We start from the raw sequence: 22,665 nt of genomic DNA, 5'->3' as shown, positions 1-22,665 counted from the left end.
CTGTGCTCCTTAACTTCTGTTCCTGGCAACAAACCTCCTCAGGAACACAAGACTGGGGAAGAAACAGCGATACATCAGTAAGGTCTGGAAGGGACAGACTCTTTGGCCAGCCAGCAACAAAATGTCCTTCAGGACAGAAAGGGCAGGGTCACAAATGCACACCGCAGGCCTAAAGAAGAGCCGTATCATTTCTGGGCTAAGCAGGCAATGCTCAGCCTGTTCTGCAAGTGCTGCCTCATCCATGTACCCTCCCCAGGCAGCCTGGGGCAAGACAATGGCCAACCCGCATAAAAACAGCCATTTGCTCTTTTCAGCCTCCACGTTGCCCCACCCTTCAGGAATTCCCCTCCAGCAGCCTTGCTGGACCCTCACCACCTTTCAAGGTCAGAAAGCCATCAGTCATCCCTCCACCTCCTTCCCACGCAGTCCCAGCCCTCCCTCACCCCAGCCATCAACCACCTCAGCAGCTTGTGGCTTTCCAGCCATGGTCACCTGCAGACAAGAGGACTTCTGCCTGACTCCAGCCACCCCACAACTGGCCCAGCACAGCACAGCCATGTGCCCACAGGGACACAAGGAGATCACAGCTCACTCACTCTCGTCAGGGTTGGGCGATGCAAGAATGGCGCTGTGCTTCCTCTTCACTTCCTCCACGTTCTCCGAAATTTTATCGATGAACCCTCGAATTTCTTCCACCTGTGGAGATGGACAAGACGACAGGTCTCCTGTGAGAGTACCTGGACTTTTGGAAAGGGGAGGGATTAATAAACCCTATCTCAAAGCATCCATGACAAATCTGAACCACAGCAAACATCCTCCTGGACAAATATTTTCCATCTGGATCCTCAAACTGTAGGACCACCATGAAATCAGACCTTCCACATCACAGCAGCCAGCTTTGCAGTCACAGCAATGTAATGCAGATTCTATGTCCTGTATCCTTTGCAATGCACTGAGAAACATTTGGGGTTTACTTAAATTAGCATCAGATGTATGGATTCCCAGATTCTGCACCTCCAGCATAGAGAACATTGCTGAGGTTGCACAAGCCAGGCTCTGTCCTGGCTCAGTCCCCCACAGCTCTTTGCTCCAGGGGCTGAGAAGCCCAGTTGGACCCTCACCCCACAGACCAGGGAGGGCACATTTGCCAGCAGTTCCATGCTGGCATCTTCCCCGCACTTCTGTACTACAAGGAGACACGGCTCTACTTGTGCCCTCTGCCTGCCAGCCTGCCCACCCCCTAGCTCTGTCTTCTCCTTCGACTCACACCACCACTTTGCTTATCTTCCTCCATCTGCACATCAGATTTTTTTCATTCCCCACTCCATTGCCTGCACAGATACATTTTAACACCCCCTACACACATGCCATGCTAAGGGTGTGCTAAAAATCCACATGCAGATCTTATAGCCACCTACATGCCAGAAGACAACCTCTTGTTTGGTAACGAGAGGCACAAAAGTAAATCAATCCCATGAAGAAACTGCTACTCCGCAGAGGTGCTGTCAGGAGAGGTTTGAGAGCTGGTCCACTCTAGCAGCAGGCTGGAGGCAGGCAGGCTGCAAGGCTCACCCGCTCCCACCGACCGGTCACCTGGCCCAGCTGCCCCACTGGTTTCTGGAGGAGGACGTGGCACAGCAAAGCATCCATAGGGCTAGGTAAGCCCATGACAGCACCAGGTCTGCATGGAAGCCTGGTTCCTGTTAATCAGCATGCTAAGCGTAACCCCCAAGGACCGGGAGCATCAGCTGAGCAGCATCAGCCAGGGCAAGACCCCCATCCCCACCTCGACCACTGCTCCCGGCCTGTGGTGGGAGCCTGTACCACAGCCCTGCAGCCTGCTCCAGCGCTAACAGAAAGCTCTGAGCTAGGTTTAAAGCTGCACTGCAGAAACAAATCTCTCACCTGCTCAAAGAACTCATCCATGAAGCGGTCCCGGTCCACACTGACGGTGACTTCATCATCGTCGTCACTGTCTTTCGCCTGCAACGACATGGAGAGAGAGGCATCAACAAGTGCTTCCTGCAAAGTTTGCGGCTCCATTTCAGGGGCATCCTCCCCTTCTTTGCTCACGTGCTCCCAGGAGCCGGGGCAAACACCAGCCAGAGCATGGGATGCGCCGGGCACCGCCGCACCAGAGCACTACAGACACCAACAGAGCAGAGGACGGCCAGCTCCAGCAATAAAGGCATGATGCAAAACACCACTGCAGCCAGCTGCCACACTGAGTGGCCTCCTGTGGCAAGTGCATAACGAGACTAATGACACCTATGCATTTACAGAGAGCTGGAGTCAGAAACTTTATGAGCTATCCTCAGCTACGTATGAGCACAACGGCTCTGCAAACAGCAGTGATGGGAAACACAAGGGATGCTGTGATGGGAAAGCACGAGGGGTGCTGCGATGGAAAACACAAGGGGTGCTGCAGAGTACAGGAAAGGTTGGGAGAACAGAAAATACAACAGAACTAGTAAAGCCTCAGCAGGCAAATGAGGGGTTGTCCTTGTCTGCAGAAGCATGTGTGCCATTGTCATCAGAGATGAAAACACCTCCTGTCCCAGCAAGGCAGAGGACGTGAGCTTGCAGGGGAAAGAAAAATTACAGTCCTCTGTATAAGGAGACATTTAAAAGATTATTATCCAAAGCAGATACACGATGGAGGGAAATGGAAAATTAATGGAATGGAAAAGTTTCTTCTTACTCTGTCTTCACTAGAGAGAAGGAGTCAGTGGAATGGAGAAGATTTAAGAGAGAGGACTATCTCTGCTCATCTCATAATTGTCCCACATTCTGCAGATGGTTACACATCACCCCATGGCCCCTTCATACTTTGCAGAGAGCTAGCCAACACGGTCTCCAGAGGGATGCCTCACTTCGAAATAAGTCAGATGAAATACCTATCCTTCCCTCTAAAACGGTCTTTTCAACCTAGGGTGACTCATTTGAGTGGAGTCACCCAAAGACCTCAGCTTCCAGCCTTGCCACCGCTCGTGGCACCCTTTGCCTTGGTAACCACTTCGTGAAATGCTTATCCAAAGACCTCAAGATGGGAGAGCTACCGTGACTCAAGTGAAAATCACACCCTGACAAGGAAAAGCAGACACATTGCTGCCCTTACCCCACCACTCTGTGGGCACAAAGAATAAATGTTCCCTGAAGCTGGGAATTCAGAATTTGTCATTTTGGCCACAACTAGGTCCCCCTGCCAGGGCTCAGCAGGCAGGAGCTGCCTGCACAGCAAGACTGGGGCATGGCAGAAGCTACCAGCCTGCCAACAGGTCAGTGCATTTAATTGATGGAACTGGGCAAGATCGACCTGAGGATGAGCACCAAGAGCTTTCTCTTGCTTTGACTTAGATCTCTTCCCTGCCTTGCTAAAAATACACCATTGTGCTGGGAGTACCGACTGGGAGCGGGGTCAGTGGCCCCCTGCCTGCACAGGCATGCCCGTACCTGTCAGGACTTGCAGAGAGGTCTGCACGCTCCCTGCAGAAGGCAATGCCCTTTGCATCAGGCAGGACACAGCTTCTTCCCTGAAGGTTTTTGCTCTCAAAATGTGGCAGTCTGCTCTTGCAGCAGGTCCACACCAGCCTCTCCCGTGCCCCGCCAGCAGTCCCAGCCCAGCATCAAGAGCCAGAGCACGACTCAGGCTTAGCGTAGAGCTGGATGCACAGCCACATCCAACACCACCCACCCAGCCCCGGGGCCAGGGGCAGGATTTGGTCGCAGGCTCTGCTACACCCCTCCTGCACCCCAATGCCACCAGGCAGCCAGGCTGGAGGGACCCCCGCCCTCTCCTCCACCCGTCCCCTGCCATGGCTGCTTCGGCCTCGCTCAAACCCGTCTTAGCAAAATAAGGGCTGTCACCCTCAAGTCCCAGCTCCACTGCTGACTGCATCATTCGTTCAGCCTGTGAGCAAGCCTTGCTGCACCAGCACAGCCACTGCTGGCTGTAAGCAAAGGTCTGCTCGGGTCTCCAAATGAACCAAGAGCAATGCCTACCCCCACTCCATTGCTCCCAGAGTGGCGCAGGCACTTCCCTGGCACCCACAGCATGTGAGCAGGAGGACTCACCATTGAGGAAGTTAAGCATCATCATCTCCTAAAGCTAGGAAGGATGTCTGCATGGATGGATGCTTGCTATGTGGATGTAGCTACCATCCATGTTTGCATTTCAGTCTACATGCCACCAGAAATCCCGCTTGGTTCGTGCTGTGCTTGACTTTAAGCATCAACTGCCTTCAATTAAGACAGGTGGTACCCAGAGCCTGTCAGATGGGCAGTTATAACTCCCTTAACTCCTGGATGGACTGAGGGACATTTTGCCAGCACACGCAAACAGGCATGGTTTCTGCTGGCCTTGTGCCGGTGTTATCCCAAACAGCAAAAGCGGTCACAAACTCCCACCTACACCCCCTCCAAGGATCTCAGAAATACATAATGCCAACAGATCCTGGGGACACACGTTGCAAGTGATGGAAGATGCAGTCGCCAACGCAAATGCCACCCTGGACTCATGCGCCTCCAGGTCACGGCATCCTCCTTCCCAACATCCTGATCAGCCTCTCCACGTCAGTGACAAAGACATCCCTGACAGCCCCTGCAGCCAGCAGCCTCCACACATGGGATTTTAGCTGTGGGGTGCCTTCTTTATTAGCTCAGTGCAACCATTTGGCTGCTGGATGGTGGGCCGCATTTCATAGAGATTTCTCAGAGGAAATGGCGCTGTTATTGCCCCTGCATCCGCTGTACCACTCCTCTTCTGTGCTCCTTCCAGCTCTCCTGACTCCAGCTCCGTACCATGAAGCTTTTCTCAGGCAGCAGCCCACCCCCAACCCATCCCCAGCACCCACCACAGACAGACTGGCTCATCCCTGCACCTCAGGGCACACAGGCAAGCAGACCATCCTGCCTGGAGGTTTACTCCACAGCCCAGGGGCTGTGCAGGGGGTGAGGGCTGGCACTGCAGCCCAGGCTGGGGGCAGACCATCTGCGGGGCTCTGCCTGCAGAGCAGCTCTGCCAGGGGACACGTGTCCTACCTGCAGCCCCGTGCCACCTCACCACGTGCCCAACAGGATGGCCACCCACAGGAAGGGGTCGAAGGAAAGGGGGCTAAGAGCAGCCCTGCAGAGGAGGACTGGAGGATACTAGTGGGCAAAAAATGGAACACCAGCCGGCAACGTGGGCTTGCAGCCCAGAAAGCCAAGCAGCTCCTGGGCTGCATCACCAGCAGCGTGGCCAGCAGGTTGAGGGAGGGGATGCTCCCCCTCTGCTCCACTCTCCTCAGACCCCCCCCGGAGCACTGCGACCAGCTCTGGGGTCCTCAGCACAAGACACACATGGACCTGCTAGAGCAGGTCCAGAGGAGGCCACCAAAATGGTCCGAGGGTTGGGACACCTCTGCTATGGAGAAAGGCTGAGAGAGTTGGGGCTGTGCAGGCTGGAGAAGAGACGGCTCTGGGGAGACCTTACTGCAGCTGCTCAGGACTTAAAGGGGGCTTACAGGAAAGAGGGAGAGAGACTTTTGACCAGGGCCTGCACTGACAGGACAAGGGGCAACGGTTTTAAACTGAACGAGGGTGGGGTTAGCTTGGACATAGGGAAGAAATGTTGTACGATGAGGGTGGTGAGACACTGGCAGAGGTTGCCCAGAAAGGCTGTGGCTGCCCCATCCCTGGAAGTGTTTGAGGTCAGGTTGGATGGGATGATCTCTGAAGGTCCTGTCCAACCCAAACCACTCTGCGATCCAATGAAAGCCCGCTCCCGGGACGAGCAGGATGGGAAGCACCAGCAAGCCTCTGCAGTCCTGCACAGGAAAAAGCACCTCCGTCACAACTTCCCCCAATCCTAGCCAGTTTTTCTTGCCTTCATTCTGACAGGATCTTAATTTGCAGGAATTTTGAGCCCCTTTCCGAAGCCTGTGAGGAAAGCATTCCCCATCATTAATCTTAAACGCAGGCTTGTACCATGACCACACAGGCCAGAGAGTACTGGCGGCAGAGGAAAGGCCGCCTCTGAAAGAGCAGTGTGCTGCCCACGAAGACGCCCATCTCCTTGTCACCTCCTGCCCATCCCTTCCACATCCAAAAAGGTCCTGGCTCATTGCCCGCAGGATGCCACATCGCTGCTTGGTCCCATTCCTGCTGCTCACTGGACCCTGTCATTTGTTAGTCCCAGAAATCCCGGAGGAAGGCAATGCACTGCACAGAGGGAGGGTTTCTGCCAAAGCCACATGCAGCCTTGTTGGAGGCACTTTTATTTTCAAGGCAGCTCACCCCCCAGGCACAGCAGAGCACTGATGCACAGGCAGGGCGATGGTTATTTAGGACAGGCGCTGAACACAGCACTGCCCTGCTGCGTGTGGGGAGTGCGTCACAAAAGCCCAGCCGGGAGCCCTGCGAAGAGGAAATTACAAGGATGGAGCCTGCTGGTCGGGAGGGCACATGTCACTCCAGGCTGGAGAAGGGCACCATCTGTCCAACCCACGTCACTGGAAATACCCTCCATGCCACACTGGCCCCGACGCAAGGCGTCAGGCTGATCGCTTGGCCCCACCATCCCCGACCCGACACCCCCACACGAGGGAGGCAGCAGTGGCATTAGCTGCGGGGCTAACAAGGACTCGAGTGGGAGGAGATACTACTGGGCAGGCACAGCTCCCTGGGATGCAGGGCACTGAAGGATCATCAGCTCCCAGCATCTCCCTCCATCCCAGGGGTCAGTCCAGGCATGCTGCTGGCCCTCACAGGCACTGTCACCCCTGGCGTGAAGTGTATTCCCATACACTGCTGCCAAAGTAGAAACAAAACCAAAACACCCTTCCTAAGGAAACCTAAAGTGTCCACCCAGCCGACAGCATTTTGGCTTCACGCATCCCAGCTGTGAGCATCCCAGGTTTTCAAAGCCACATGGAAAGCTCCTGTCTAGGTCAAAGCTACCCACCAGTGCTGCTCAACACAAGCAGCAAACAATTCACAGCCTTCAAAAGCCTGGGCTTGCTTGCCAGCAACACGCAAGGAGCATGCATTCCCAGCACCACACAGGCACACTGTGCACGCCATCCTCCCGGTGCTTCTCAGCTGTCAAAACAGCCATCCATCCAACTCTGCATCCTCTGGGCACGCCTGACGTGTTGCAACCTCAGGCAGCAAAGGCTGCCCCAAGACTCCTTACAGGGAGAGAGGAAACAGAGCCACAGCAAAGTGCTGCAAGTCTAAGTGTCTTAGATGAGACTAGCTCTAAAAACAGCTTACAGCAGGTGACGAGCCCAAGTTAATTAATACAACCAGCCAGCATGCAGCTCTGCTTGCCCTGCAGCCTTGGTGGGTCACTGGCATTGCCCACTTTATGTATATAGGTACCGCATGGCAGCGCTGACCCCTGCCTGTGTCACTGGCACGGGGAGCGTGTGCTCTGCCACTGGCACATCCAGAGCAGAAGAGCAGGAGGGGTTTGATCAACCTCCCTCCTGCCTTGGGCACTTTCAGGCAGCACTGGGGACCCACGGTCTCTGGGCTTTCACCCGCCACACATCGTAGGCGAAGAAAACCTTCTTTCACAGGGTTTTTTGGTTTTTCCAGCCCACCCAAGGCCAAGTGGCGAGCAACACAGCGGGTAGCGTGCTGGCAGCGGGGATGGCTCTGGGAGCCATTGCCTCCCTGCTGCCTCTGGTGCTGCTGAGTGTGGGGAGCGGGATGGGGAGGACAGGTCAGCCAGAGTCCCTCCAGAATCTTTCAGGGCCTCGTGGGGTTAAAGATGCCCCTCCACAAGGGCCGAAATCCCAAGAGGAGGCAGAGCTGAGCTTCAATACCCTCCCTTCCAGCAAAGTGGAGCAGTGGATGGGAAGACGGTCCAGAGCCCCAGAGCATTCCGGCTCTGTGGGTTTTGCAACAAGCACACCACTGATAAATTCATTATCAAGCAGATTACATCCCTCTGGTTCGAACCAGCCCCATTCCCTCTGCAGGCGCTTTCTGGAAGACAGCAGAGGAGCACAAACCAACTGAAAAGACTCGAAGCCTGTTCCCCTCCAAAAAGCAAGAGGTGGCAGGCGAGGCGAGCTGTGGCAGGGTGTAACGAGGTCTCTATTATCTCAGCAGTGGCTACATGCAGGCTTTAGCTCCTGCCCTCTTCTGTTAGCGTTGCAGATGAATTTGACCGTGTCCAGATGCATCTGCAGAGCCAGTACAGGCAGCAGAGCCGCACCAGGGCAGAGGAGCAACGGGCTCAGCCGCCACTGGGCACCTCTGCATCCCAGGGGACTGTGCTGACCCCCGGCTCATCCCTCCGCCAAGCTGTGCCAGCTGCACTCACAGCCGTGCAGCTGACCCTTTCCTAGGAAAGGCCTGCACGCACAAACAGGCAGCAGGCAGCGAGCCCTGGCCCTGCCTCCAGCCATCACGCGGGACTGCAGAGTCCAACGCCATGCGCTGCATCCCATCCTCACCAGAGATAAGGCAAGCTTTGCAAAAGCACAAGGAAAGGAAAAAGCCACATCAGCTACTACCCCCCTTTTAGGGACCATTAAGTTAAGCAAAAAAAGGCCTCATCCCCAAGAGATGCAGGATGCTCCTCACTGGCTTTTCTTCCACACCGAATCTGGGTTTTTATATTTACTGGACACCTCCGTGCTGATCTGCCCAGCCTGAGAAATTTCAGCCATCTGGGCTTGACTTTCTTTGCAAAATGAACTGCTCTTTCTGTACTAAAAGAAAAGCGTCCCGTGGGATGCACAACACAAGGCTGCTCAGTGCAGGGATGCTCTCTGAGCGGCAGTGGGTCATGGCCAGGACCGCATCCCCTCCTGGAGCAGCATATGGGGGTCCAACATCAGTCATCTTGTTCCCTGTGTCCAAGTCCATGAGGCCAGGGCATTGCTGTCAGCACTCGAGAGCTCCTGCGGCAGCTCACTCCCCATGGCTCCGGCATGTGGCTGCACACATCGCTAAGAAGGATGATCTCGGCCATCTTAAAAAGCCTACAGGACACATACTACAGCATACGGATGCCCAGATCCCTGGAAACATCCCAGCCCAGCTCTGCGATGCTCAGCAGCAGAAAAGCAGCTCACTGCGGCTCTGCTGCTGAAGCTTCACGTGAACAAGGTCCAAAGCACCCACGGATTTCCTACCCACCAAACTACCACCACCCTCACCCTGGGAGGCTGCGATGACCCTTCTCACCTTAGGGTTTGCTTTAGCGTTTTGCAGCAGCCAAACCAGGTCTTTCCTCAGGAGTCCAGAGGCAGAAGTCCTGCTCCAGAGGGTTTTCAGGGAGGTGGTGTCAAGGCTGAGGATGAGGACAGATGGAGGGTCTGCTCCCGGGAGAGCACCCTGGAGAGCTGAACCACCTGAGACCATGGCTTAAATTACCTACAGCCTCAGTCTTAGCATTTTTTGCAGACTATATATATAATACAGCTATGCAGCATAATAAACTGGGTATTTTATAGCACACAGGCCTCAATTCAGCTATGTGCAATTCTAACATTCACCAAAACCTGCCCATACGAAACACTGCCAACTTTTTGATGAATAAAAGTTCAAGGCACAAATGACTTTAGCATTCAGGAACATCTGCATGAGTCAGTAGGCATTTCCAATTTCCAACACTAGCAGTGCAAGGGAGAACAAGATTTCAAAGAGTTTTGTCCTTAGGTGTTGGCTTTCAGTGCTGCAGAATTACATTACCAGCCTTTGGTATGAAGCCTAACCCTGTTATCAGAGCTGTGGTTAACTCTTAAACTCAGTTTTAGAAGCAGCATGTAAAATTCCACTTAACTATCAAGAACAAATGTCAGAGGTGACAGAGGTGCCAGCAGTCCTGCACAGGGCAAGTAGTTTAGCTTACTGACCTCCTCCTGTAGCTCTAGAACATGGACTATGATCTACTGGAAAAGCATTGATACTTTACAGTCAACACTTTACAAATTTGCAATCATGGCTAAAGAATAATTTGGGTGAAAAACAGCAGACAGACTTAATTCATCTGAAATTAATTTCTTAACATCCTTCTGATGGTGGCACCATCCTTGTTACAGCTTCTGTGCAGACCAGAACTTTGCACAGGCAGCAGAGGCACCCGCAGCCATGGCACTCATCTCCCCTCTCCACCCCATTGCATATTTGCCAAGGTCAGCACTCAAGAGAGGTTTCTGCCAGGATCACCACCATGCTTTGGTGTCTACCAAGTGTTCTACAACTAACACCAAGATCTGGTGATGCCCACCAGTGACCTCAAGGTCTGTACCAGGAAGCTGCCAGCAAAAAGAGAAGGAAAGCCTCAGCCAGAGGGGGCAAGGCAGGCGGCACCACAGCTCCCACGGCCTGTGTCACCAGGAGAGGATCAACACATGAAAATCAAGGCACTCCATAAAATGGTTATCCTTCAAATCAGACTACACTGCCTACAGACACTCATGGAATATGTTGGTTTGGAAGGGACCTTCAAAGACCCTCTGGTCCAACCCCCCTGCCATGGGCAGAGACATCTTCTACTAGACCAAGTTGCTCAAATGGTCATGAATGCTCAAACGTGGGAATGACATTTCTTTGGTGCTCCTGCCTAGACCACATAAAGGAATCTTAGTACCATCCAGGTGAGACACCGACCCTCCCAGGAGGCAAATGTCTTCTGGAAAACCAAAACGAACAATCATTTCATACACCACACCTCCTTGATGGAGGATCTGAAAGCAATGGCAGATAAAAAGGGGGACTTAATACTAGAAAATCTGCAGTAGACATCACAGCAGAAGTACTGCATGATGAGAAGTGGCCATGGCTGGCAGTGAGCTTCTGAAAACTCACAGGTCAATGTGATTACAAGATTTTATTTTTAATTATTTTTTAGTTAGTTCCCACGAAAAGAAACCGAGGTCTGTAAGTGTTCACTAGAAACTTAAATATCATACTATTAACAGAAAGTTCAGTCCCATCTTGCAGCAGATTTTGACACTATGCAGCCCAGGTTTGTCCCCTGCGCCTGGTGGTGAACACCGAGGTGCTGGTGGACACCAGAGGAGCAGGGAACAGGGAGGAGGAACCTTCTCCAGTGGAAGGACAAGACTGGCCTAAGAACAAACACACACAAATAATTTACACAGGACATCTGGAATTTTACAACCCAGTCAGGACCCAATCTAGTGGAAGATGTCCCTGCCCATGGCAATGGGGTTGGACTAGGTGATCTTTGAAGGTCCTTTCCAATGCAAACCATTCAACAATTTGATGACTGTGGTCCTGCAACGGCTGTCCAACAGCAGCAGGGACAAGCCACTTCTCTACAACAGGTCTCAACAAGGCTGTGAAACAGGCCAAGGAGGCCTTGTGCAACAGCAAGGTCTCGAATGCAGACGAGCACACACAGCATTGGCCTCAACCTCAAAGGGACCTGGACGACCTCTCCCCATGAGCAGCGCTGGTACCCTTGGAGACTGAGGGGAAGCTTTTCCTTAGCCGACCTCTCCGCTGCTGCTGCAGCAGCAGGACTTCCTATTCTCCTCTAGATGCCCCCAAGGACAGTTTTTGGCCAGCAGTCAGCAGATGTCCTGGGCTCCACTCACTACTTCTACGGCTCCTGCAAAGGTGATGGAGGAAGAGACCCTCCTGCCAGAGGAGAGTGACTGTACAGGGCTATCTCTTGCACCTCCACTGGAAATACTCAGTGTGAAGTTGCAAGTTGTTTCAGGACATCTCTGATATGGGACCTGAGCACTTAGAATCTGCTTGTATTCAAGGCAGGTTAAAGAAAAGCAGATAAAACATCTATTTACAAAACTTGAACTAGACAACACATGGAGGCAGCTCAAGAAATGGTGAGCATCAAAATTACAGTGGACTCACAGTGGGTTTCTTATCACAGCCCATATTCAAGGATGTCTGGTTAAGCCAGTCACCTGGAGCTGCTTGCACAGGGTCAGCATCAGTCCTGCAGATTTGAGGTCTTGAAGAAACTTTCTTCCTGACGTGACCTGCTGGCTTTCAAACACAGTACTGTGGAGCAGGTAATGGAGAAGTGCAGTAGAGAAGGGCCATGCCTATGGCCTTCTGCAGGAATGGCAGTGGGGTGCCTCTGGGTTCACACCACCACCTCCCAAATATCACTGCATCCTGTGCCAGCATCACATAAAAAGACATATGGGGCTGCATCACCAGCAGCGTGGCCAGCAGGTCGAGGGAGGGGATGCTCCTCCTCTGCTTCGCTCTCCTCAGACTCCCCTGGAGGACTGCATCCAGCTCTGGGGTCCCCAGCACAAGACAATGGTTTTAAACTGAGCAAGGGTAGGGTGAGGTTGGACATAGAGAAGAAATGTTGTACGATGAGGGTGGTGGATCACTGGCAGAGGTTGCCCAGAGAAGCTGTGGCTGCCCCATCCCTGGAAGTGTTCGAGGTCAGGTTGGACGGGGCTTTGAGCAACCTGACCTAGTGGGAGATGTCCCTGCCCCTGGCAGGGGGGTTGGACTGGATCATCTTTGAAGGTCCCTTCCAACCCAAACCGCTCTATGAGCCCATGACACACCATATGCTGGAGCCTGTCCTCTGCTTCCAGCCATCAGTCTGCTTCCCTGTTTAGGGGGCAAGGCAGCACCCTCATTCCAGACACCAGCCCTGCCATTGGTCACCAAAGGCAGAGATGCAGGCAGCCTGTGGCACATTGCCCCTGTCGTCTCCCTCTGCCTTCCAGCTCAGCAAAACCTTCTACTCCTCATGCTTCCAGAGTTACCTTGTTTTATATTTTTTTTTCCTAAGTAAAGACGGTCCTGTTGGCTTTATGCCTGGTCTGGTCCTGACACAGCACTGTTTCTGTTTCCCATGCTGTCCTTCTCCGCTTGCCTTCCCCTCCCCGTGCATCTCCTCTAAGGATGATCCCACAAATGCCGTGGTACAAGGACATTCAGCCATCCCCTGCTGCAGGTTTGCTCAGGTCACCCTGCAGCTGCCTGAAGCCAGGACGTTACTGCACACTCTGTCTTCCCGGGTCTTCCACTGAGCTCACTCTCCCCTTTTTTGCTAATATATGTAATTTTCTGGAAGTAGCAATTTATCACAGTACTTAGCTTAATGAGCCTTACTGTACATGTTCTGCCTGTAGTGATAATTTTGCATATTTCCTGAGAAATCTTGTTAATGGGGACATACATAGGAAAACAAACATTTGTATAGCTTCTGAGCAGCTCACACAAAGGCAAACACACTTGCAATCAAAAAAAATGGGAACTAGCCTAAACCCCTTCGGCTCGAGCCCTTTTAGACATCCAGCGCACAGCCAACGTACGCGGCTTGCTAACATGTCTCATTACTCTTCAGCATCCACAGCATGGTACCAGGTTTCAGGAGGCAAAGAGTATTTCTCCATTCAGGTTGACTTCAGTGGGACCACCAAGCCCCCACTGCACCCGACGTTGAGCTCCCCAATAGACACCAAAGGACACTGGGGCTCAGCATCCCCCTCTGAGGCTGGTGCCGGTGGGGGCTGAGCCCGCTTGTCCTTCAAACCCCTGTCCATCGCCCCACTCCCTCCCCGGGGTGCAGACCCCCACTGCAGGCCCCAGCCTCCTCCTGCGGTGGGGAAATGAAACACCATCCAGAGCTGACCTACAGGCTAGGCTTTGCATGCTGCTGTGTTTAAAGCACATCAAAGGGTCTTCCCAATTTTAAGTTTTCTTTGGCTTGCCCTACTTGGGTGCATGCCCACTGCTGCTAACAGCATCCCTGCAGCACAGGGACGCCCAGGACCCCACAACTGCTGGGGAGCAGAAGAACGTCTCAGACAGAGAGCGTGCAAGGCAGGCGTTGTGGACTCACTCTACATCACCTCTGTTACCTTCTGCCATACCCAGCTGACAGGCCTGGCAGACCCCAGGGAGCAAGGACTCACTCGTGTCTTACCCCCTCCTGCTCTCCAGGGAGCAGGCAAAGCAGCTTCCCCTGTCCCAGAGACACACACTCACAGCGAGAAGATGGTAGGGCCAGGCGTGGTCCAAGGGCAGCCATGGTGCACAGCCTTCCCCAGCAGCTTTGCTCCTTCCACCCCCAGAAAATCAGCTTTTCGGCATCCCTACCCATCCCACTGACTACAGCCAGACCCGGCGGCTGTGTGGGCTGCACACACACAATACGGAGCTGCTGGCTGTCGCCTCCCATGTGACAGCCCCGGCTCCCCAACGCATGAGGGAAGAAGCAAAGCTGAATTATTTACGTGACCCTTTTGGCTGAATAGAAGAGCTTGAAAGTGCACCGGGCAACCAAGAGGGTTAAAAAAGGAAAGGAAGACAGCATTTAAATAAGCAAATATATCTATCTCCAGGGTCAGCAGGGACTTTTGCATTGGCGGGTGGCTCCAGAAAAGCCCTGCTGCCCAGATGGAGATCAATGAGACCCAACTCCTGCTGCAAACTTTGGTTGACTTCACATTTGTGCCCCCGAGAAAGAAATTGTTAGCAGGAGCAGCACAGGATTATTAACCACAGGGGATGGAGCAAGGTCTGGCTGCAAGTCCTGGGGGGCCACGCTGCAGATTTCAGCTGCCGCAGGAGGGAAGAGGGTGGATCCACAGAGCTGGACCTGGAGCTGACCTTGCGTTCTCTCTCCTTTTATTTTTAACGCACACCTCCCCGCAACTCCCACAGGCAGGAGGCAGTGCTCCAAACAGGGAGGTGGCAGACAGGCAGGCAGGAGCGGGGGGTTTCAGCCAGCTGGGGAGGACGATGGCATGGCACAAATGCACAGACATTGCTGGAGAAAAGCACCTGAAAACGGCTGCCAGAGAGGAGCAATGGGCATGGGAGGGACGGGCCCAGCAAAACCATTTGAGCATTTCTGCAAGCTGGAGACAAGTGAAAGTGGGTCTTGTTCCGCACCTGTGCCTCTCCCATTGGCATGGGTTAGGAAACAGCTCCTTACTCAAAAATGAGGTATGATGAGAAACAAAAGGTAGACATGAAATAAAGAGCAATTCTTCAAACCCTGGAGGGATTATTCTCAATTAACACTCATTTGAGCAAGGCAAGCCTTTAGATCCAACGGGAAGGTCACCAGAAACGTGACCATCACTTTGTACCCTTGCTTTATGGCAAGTAACAGTCAAGGCTTCGGTCCTACAAACACCTCTGCAGCCACTCAGACTTAAGACGACTGGTCCCACCACACAAGGTCTGTGCTGGGGGGCAAAGGGAGACCTCCAGGTCCAAACTAGCCGCCTTCTCCTGTCACCAGTCCAGAGAAGGTCTCTCTCACGCTGGGGTTGCTTCTGCCAGCACTGAAACCTGCCAGGCCTGTACACCATCCTGCAAGCACAGCAGCCTTGCCAAACCTCTCCCCACAGCGCCTGAACCCACAATTTGGGCAGTGTCCACCCTAGCATCTCAAGGAACACTTCCACCATGTAATTGCAAAATAAAACATCAGGCAAGCACTGTCTGGTAGGGAATGGGGAGAGGATCTCTCAACAGATAAATGGTTTTTCCCAGCCCAATTAGAGCCCAGCAACGGCTACAGTCACCAAAAATCAATAACTATTGGAAATTCTGCTAACTGGCTGAATGAAATGTTGACAGCAGAATCCCATCCTCCCAAAATCACCCAGCCATATCTTTCTTAACGGCCAGTAACACCAAGCGTGCTGAGTTCCTCCAGACACAGCAACCCTGACCCGAACCATCCGGGTCCACCCAGCCACCAACGCCCCATGCCCTCCAGACCGCCATGTCCCCTCGAAACCTCCTCTCCAGGCCCAGGCTGGCATCTCACAGCAGCCTGCAGCGCCTTGGCATCGTCTCACTGCTTCAGCAACCGGCAGCAAGTGCAGGGAATTGAGTCTTGCTGGAAACAGGGCACTCTGGGACCAGGAACTGCCACATGACACTTCCACGGCTTGCTCAACATCTTGATCGACACAGACAGTGGGATCAAGTGCACCCTCAGCAAGTTCGCAGGTGACACCAAGCTGAGTGGTGCAGTCGATACGCTGGAGGGAAGGGCTGGCATCCAGAGGGACCTGGACAGGCTGGAGGAGTGGGTCCATGTAAACCTCATGAAGTTCAACCACGCCAAGTGCAAGGTCCTCCACCTGGGTCAGGGCAATCCCCACGACCAACACAGACTGGGGCATGGATGGATGGATGGATGGAGGGCAGCTCTGCAGAGAACGACTTTCCAGCTGAAGTCCCATCTGCCAAAAGAGATCTGGGACATCAATGACCTCTAAGCAGTCCTTCAGTTCCCAAAGGCTGATGTTACTTCTTGGAAACAGAGCTCAAGAGTCTGACATTGCAACTAATTTATTCAAGCTAAATAAAACAAGAAGAAAAAAAATAGATGCTTGGTTTGCAAGGCACTGACTCAACCCTTTCCTAATTTTCTAGAATTTTTTTCAACTCTGATCAATACAACCATTTGCAGCATGTATGACAGAACGGGGGAGCACACAAAGGAAGGGAGGGAAGGAGGGAAGGAGAGCAGCCCTGCAGAGAACTGGGGGATACTGGTGAGAGGAAAATCAGACATGAACCAGCAATGCCAAGTGGCTCCTGGGCTGCATCACCAGCAGCGTGGCCAGCAGGTCGAGGGAGGGGATGCTCCCCCTCTGCTCCGCTCTCCTCAGACCCCCCTGGAGCACTGCAACCAGCTCTGGGGTCCCCAGCACAAGATACACATGGACCTGCTAGAGTGGATCCAGAGGAGGCCACCAAAATGGTCTGAGGGCTGGGACACCTCTGCTATGGAGAAAGGCTGAGAGAGTTGGGGCTGTGCAGGCTGGAGAAGAGACGGCTCTGGGGAGACCTTACTGCGGCTGCTCAGGACTTAAAGGGGGCTTACAGGAAAGAGGGAGAGAGACTTTTGACCAGGGCCTGCACTGACAGGACAAGGGGCAACGGTTTTAAACTGAACGAGGGTGGGGTTAGCTTGGACATAGGGAAGAAATGTTGTACGATGAGGGTGGTGAGACACTGGCAGAGGTTGCCCAGAGAAGCTGTGGCTGCCCCATCCCTGGAAGCGTTCAAGGCCAGGTTGGATGGGGCTTTGAGCAACCTGATCTAGCGGGAGATGTCCCTGCCCCTGGCAGGGGGGTTGGACTGGATCATCTTTGAAGGTCCCTTCCAACCCAAACCACTCTGTCATCCTATGACACTTGCACAACTCCCCTCATCTCCTGCCACTTTCTCTCAAAACGTAATTCGGAATTATTTTACCATTTGGACCTGTCTCACACCCTGGAAATCCCGACATCTCACCCAAACTGAGCCGCCACCTCCCAGGCAGGATGAAGCAGCACAGGACCCTCACTGTCCTGCACGCACGCACCATCTCGTCCTGGTTCCGCAGCATCCTGGCCATGGAGCCTTGCTGAGCCAGGACAGCAGAGCCCTCGCACGATGAGCAGAGCTTCAGGCTCTTCCTCCATCCGCAGCAGCTGATGGCCGTTTATAATGCAGCACCCTCAGCACCTGCCCTCCTCAAGCTTTGGAGGACACAACACAAGCAGAGCCTAAATAAAGACATTTTAGGTGTCTGGAACACAAGGAGAAGCGGCTTGGAGACTGTCCCAAAAGCAAAATAAATTATTTTTTGCATTATTTTTGTCCCATCCCTTCCCTGTCACCAACACTGCAGAGGGACAACCACAGCAGGAGGGACCGCTTTTGGGGGTTTCCGGCAAGGGGACCAGCTCCAGCCCCACTCCAGATAGGCAGGAAACACGATCCAGGGCCAGAGCTGTGGCACCTACCCTGGAGCAGCTGAGAGCAAAGCTCTGCTGGTCTCATTCCTGACATCCTTCACAGCCAGTCAGCTGCTCTTCCGCCACAACAAGAGGACATTTTTCAGCCATAAGCTAAATTTCCTGTCCCTGGTTCAGAGCAGGCCTGGGGGCACTACCAGCCCCAGGGCACTAGATAAACTTGAGTGAGCCTGAACACAATCAGAGGTCAAGATTACAGGATTAGCATTTTGAATTTCAAGTACCATTATAAAAATCCCATTAAGACATGAAGCTCTTGTTCTGCACAGCAGTGAAAGCCCTGCATCCCCTCCTCAGCTCCAATAATGCCAGCTCTTTATTTTTCAATTCTTTCTTATCATCCCTGGCAGAATTTAAACACTGTATTAAACCAGCAAGAAACTGGCCAAGGCTATTAATGAGGCTGGCTACTGGCAGCACAGGAAAAAAAAGGCCAGACACTCCCTATACTCCATCCACTGCAGCACCTTGCTCCTCCCAGGTGACTGCCACCACCAAGGCTGTAAATCCACATTTTCCACGCGTGCTGCCCCGCTCCTCCCAGCCCGGCCGGGCTCTGCCCCAGCGTGGGCACCCGCTCAGCTCCAGGGCATCTGGATGCTCCAAGCTGGACCTCCATCCCCAGGCGCCCTGGATGCAGCAGGGAGCCCCGGGGAGGATGCTGCACCCTTTGGCATTAGGCTGATGAATAAGGATCATCAGCAGGAGTGAGGCGAAAACCTATTTTTTCTTAAGACATATTTAAAGGAATTGAGAGATTTTAAAATACTCTACCGCATCACTTCTCAGCCAGCACTGGCTGCCAAGAGGACATTCACAGGGCTGGTTTTTACTATTATTATTAAAAAGCCTATTTTCCGACGCTATTTCACAGCCTGCGTTGCTGTTGCAGAAAGAGCCCCCTGTCTGGGTGCTTTCCAGGCGCTCGGGCTGAGCGGGGGAGGGGGGGTGCAGTTGTTCTTTATATAGCCCCTTCCTCCTCCAGCATCGACAGCCACCCCCTCGGCATTGACGACCACCCCATCGGCCCCTTGTTGGCATCACCCCAGCTCCGTCCTCCCGGTGTTTTCCAGCCCGAGCCAAACTCCTGGCTGAAGCGATTCTGGCGGGGTCTCCGAGGGGACTGGCCAGCCTGGGCACCCACAGTCATCCCTGCTACCCCTCACTCCACATCTGGGTCAGCCCCCCGGGATGGAGCACAGACAGCGTGGCCAGACCCCCGCTCGCCTCCCAGGTGACTGGACAGACCCAATCGTGAAGCAAAAAAAAAAAAAACAAACAAACAACCCACCAAGAAAAACCAGCAAAGCAAGCGCTGGTGTGACGGCACGAGGCGGGAGGCTGGATGCTGGGGCAGTGCACCGGGATTTCAGGCTCTCGTCCAACCCCGGGCACCCCCACTGCCCCCGCATGCTGCAGAGCTCGGCCCCACGCCGGGGGCGGCAGCAACCCTCGCCCCGGGGTGAACGGAAGGGGGGTGGGGGGGTGGCCGGGGTCCCGGTGCCCGCCCGGGCGGTGCCGCCGCCGCAGTGTCTGGCAGGCAGGGACGGGCAGCACAGGGGCTGTGGGGGTCCCCGCCGTGACACGCATCGAAGCCGCTGCTTGTGCTCCGCCAGCCAAGCCCCCCGTGAGCCGAGGGGGGGCGGTCCCCGAGCGCCCCACCGGCGGGGCAGAGGGCGGGTGCCGCCGGGCCCGGGCGCTCCCCCCGGGCTGGCTGCGGCCGCGGACGACGGCGCCAGACGCCCCCGCCCCGCTCACCCCCGCGGCCTCGGCCGGACCCCCGGGCCACGGCACCGGGCGCCAGGCGGCCGTTCGCAGCTGGCAGCGTAGGTGCCGGGCCCGGGCGGCGGAGGGGGGCACTGGGCACCGCTGGGCTGGGGCCCGCGGGCACCGGCTGGCGTCCCCCCGGGCGAGGCAGCAGCACCCGAAGGGCTGCGCGGCCCCGGGCTCTTCCCAGGCCAGATGACATCAGCAGAGCCAGGAGAATGAAGAAGCAAAATGGGTGCAGAGCGGGGCGGCCGAGGCGGGAGACGGCAGCGGCTGGGCACCGGCACGGCAGGGCCAGGGCCCTGCTGCCCGCGGGGCACCCCCGCCCGCAGCATCCCCGCCGGGCGCTGCCCTCCCTGCTCCGGGTAAAAATAAACATTTTTTTTTTCTTTTTTTTTTTTCTCCTCCGGCTGGGATCGCTTGCAGCCGGCTCGGCTTCCCTGGCAGGCAGTCATCCGGTGCCGGGGGAGATGGGGTCCCCCGGGCCCGCGCCCGCGGCTCGCACCGCCCGCCCGGGAGGCGCAGCCGCCCGGCGCCGGGGGGAACCAGAGAGGCCCGAGGGGAGCGGGGGGGGGGGGGGAGGGGGGGGCGGCGCAGCCCGGGGAACCCCGCTCCCGCCCCGACACCCCCGCGAGGACCCGGGGGGGGGGATTCAGCCCCGGCCCCCTCCCCTCCCAGCCTCCCCCCTGCGCCGCCGCTCGGGACACGACGACCGCCGGGCCGGGGTGGGGGGAAGCAGCGAGGGGACGCCGGGCGGTCCCCGAGCACGGGCAGAAGTGGTGCCCGCGCTGCCCGTACCTCCCTTCCACACACCCCCCCCCCGTGGCCGGCGCCCCCCACTCACGGCGCGCAGCTCCCCGGTCCGGTCCTTCATCCTGCCCGGCCGCTGCCGCCGCCGCCGCTGGGTCCGGCCTCCGCGCGGGGGAGGGGCGGGCGCGGCACATGCGCGCAGCCGGGCGGAGCGGAGCGGGAGCAGGGCCGGCGCCGGCGGCCGAGGGGCGCGACGGGGGAGGGCGCTGCCGGGAGGGGCACCGGGCGGACACACCTTGGGGTCGCACTGGGCGGGGGGAGGCAACCTGGAGCTGGGGGGAAACAACGAAGAGGGGCCATAGCTGGGGAGGACACAGCTACGGGGGATCAAAGTGGGGGGAGTCACCGGGGGGTCACACCTAGGGGGCATCACATCTGGGGGGGGTCACATCTGGGGGGGAACACGAAAAGGACACACCTGGGGATAACACCGGGGAAGATCACACTTGGGGCTCACACTCGGGGCTCAGCTGGGGTCTCTCACCTGGGGGGGTCACACTGCAGGACATCACATCAGGGTGCTCTCCTAGGGGGGCACATAGCAGGGCAGCCCTGACTGCAGGGTCACACCTGGGGGTCACCGGGGCAGCAGCAGCACCGGGGCCGGGTATCCAGCAGACACCACAGTTTGGGGGCACCAGCAGGAGGGGCTCCCCAGCCCAGGGACAGGCAGGGGCGGTGGAGGGGGGGTGTCCACCCTGGGGGACCCCAACCCCGGGCTCACAGGGAGCAGTGAGGTGCCAACAGGGCTCAAACAGGCAGTGCCAGTTCGCTGCTTTAGGGGGAACTGATGGTGTCAGGGAGACACCCCTATGCCCACCTTTTCCAGGGACAGAGCAGGAACGGGACCTCCCACAGCCTGTGCCTGCCGTTTCCTGCATGTTCTGGGGCTGCCCTGGGGCCAGCTAGTCCAGCCTTAGGGCTGCTGGCTGCAGCTCCGGCAGCCCTGGACATGTCCAGCATCCCTGGGGTGCACCTGGTGCAGAGGCTCAGGTCTCCTCCCAGAGCTCCTGTGCCAGGGAGAAGCTCCAGAGCCACCAGTGCAGGGGGTGGCTCTGCATGGGAACAGCTTTCAGTGTATTAAACCAGCCAGGTGGGAGTCAAGCAGAAATGTCACAGCAAAACCCCACTCCTGTTCCCTGCAAAACATCCGGCCATCAAAACTCAGTGTCCTGACAAAGACCTCTTCCCCACGGTCCTCCAGGTTCACCCACTGAGCAGATAATCCCTGGAACTAGACCGACATCTTGATGAGAAATGGCCTGAGCCAACCCTGCTCAGGTTTAAATGTTTCCATAGAAAAATTAAGATGCCTGGATTAAACATTGATGGGACTGTGACTGATTTTAGAGAATGAAGATGGCAAGATGCCGTTTGCCAAGCAAACTGCTGTGGGATATGAAATGAAGGAGCACCAGCCGACTGGGAGATGCAGTGTGCCCGTGTCAGAGGAGATGCTCAGAGATTTCTCGGGAGCCCCTCAGACACAGCCTTAGCCTGGGGCTCCAGATGCGCCCAGCAGGGACGCAGCTGCAGGACGAGAGCCTGGGTTTTGGGGGCACAGGGGGGCTCCCCTCACAGTGCTGCACCACCTCCACCACAGATAAATTTGGTGTTGGTGAGTTTTAGCAGTTCTTCCCTGCAGCCCTCCCTCCTCCTGGCCTTTCACTCCCCGCTGCCCTTGGCTCCAGGACGGGGACGTGGCTTCCGAGGGCCCCGACCCCTCCGTGTGCTCCATCCCAACACGCCGGCGGCGGGGCTTGGTGCTGGGGGTGCGACGGTCCCCCCGCGCCACGGGAGCAGCCCAGAGCTGTGGCGGGGAGGACGCCCGGGCTGGGAGCTGCTGCTGCTGCTCTCAAGCTGCATCCTTCACCCCCCCTTAGCAGGCCACTCGTCCTCCTGAACGCCACAGACCGGGACGGGCAGACGCCCCCGCCTGCGGCTGGCAGCGCTTCAGGGAACGAGACGCCGCTTCTTCCTCCTCTGCCGGCGCCGCTGCCCGACGGCCGGTGCTGCCGTGCCCGTCCCCGAGGGCTTTCGGAGGAGCGCAGCCGGCCGGCCCGCAGCAGGCCGCTAGGCCTCGCCCCGGAGAGGGGCTGGGGAAGGGCCGCCCTCGGGACGCGGCCCCGCCCAAGGCCCGCCCCGCCCCGCCCGGCAGCGCGGTGGGGGCGGCGCCCCCTGGCGGCCGCCGCGGGAACCTGCGGGGGCGGGACCCGCCGCTCCCCCCCCCGGCGGGACACCCTGGCACCCACCGCAGCGAGTGCGGGGGGGGGGGGGGGGGGGGGGCACTTTTTCTGCTCCTCTGGGAGAGCGACCACCATGGCCGAGCGCAGCCCCCGGGGACAGC

The 22,665-nt window shown here is 56.2% G+C and overlaps 1 protein-coding gene across 2 annotated transcripts in view; it reads right to left on the bottom strand.

Moving 5' to 3' along the window:
* Nucleotides 1–20,482, bottom strand: part of STX1A (syntaxin 1A) — a 94,419-nt gene extending 73,937 nt beyond the window's left edge. The window contains exons 1-3 of one of the 2 annotated variants that reach the window (XR_011326105.1): nt 20,353–20,482; nt 1,906–1,983; nt 597–696 (exon numbers count right to left, since the gene is read on the bottom strand). Coding sequence is in view for 1 of the 2 variants with exons in the window: in XM_069791621.1 (XP_069647722.1) it covers nt 597–696; nt 1,906–1,983; nt 20,353–20,382 (208 nt within the window). In the remaining variant the exon portion in view is untranslated. The remainder of the gene's footprint in view (nt 1–596; nt 697–1,905; nt 1,984–20,352) is intronic. The other variant, XM_069791621.1, reaches the window with a different exon arrangement.
* Nucleotides 20,483–22,665: the final 2,183 nt, after the last annotated feature.

Source organism: Haliaeetus albicilla, chromosome 9 (genome assembly GCF_947461875.1).
Source record: "Haliaeetus albicilla chromosome 9, bHalAlb1.1, whole genome shotgun sequence".
NCBI lineage: Eukaryota > Metazoa > Chordata > Aves > Accipitriformes > Accipitridae > Haliaeetus > Haliaeetus albicilla.
Note: the sequence above shows the minus strand (reverse complement) of the source record. Positions and strands in the feature narration are given on the sequence as shown.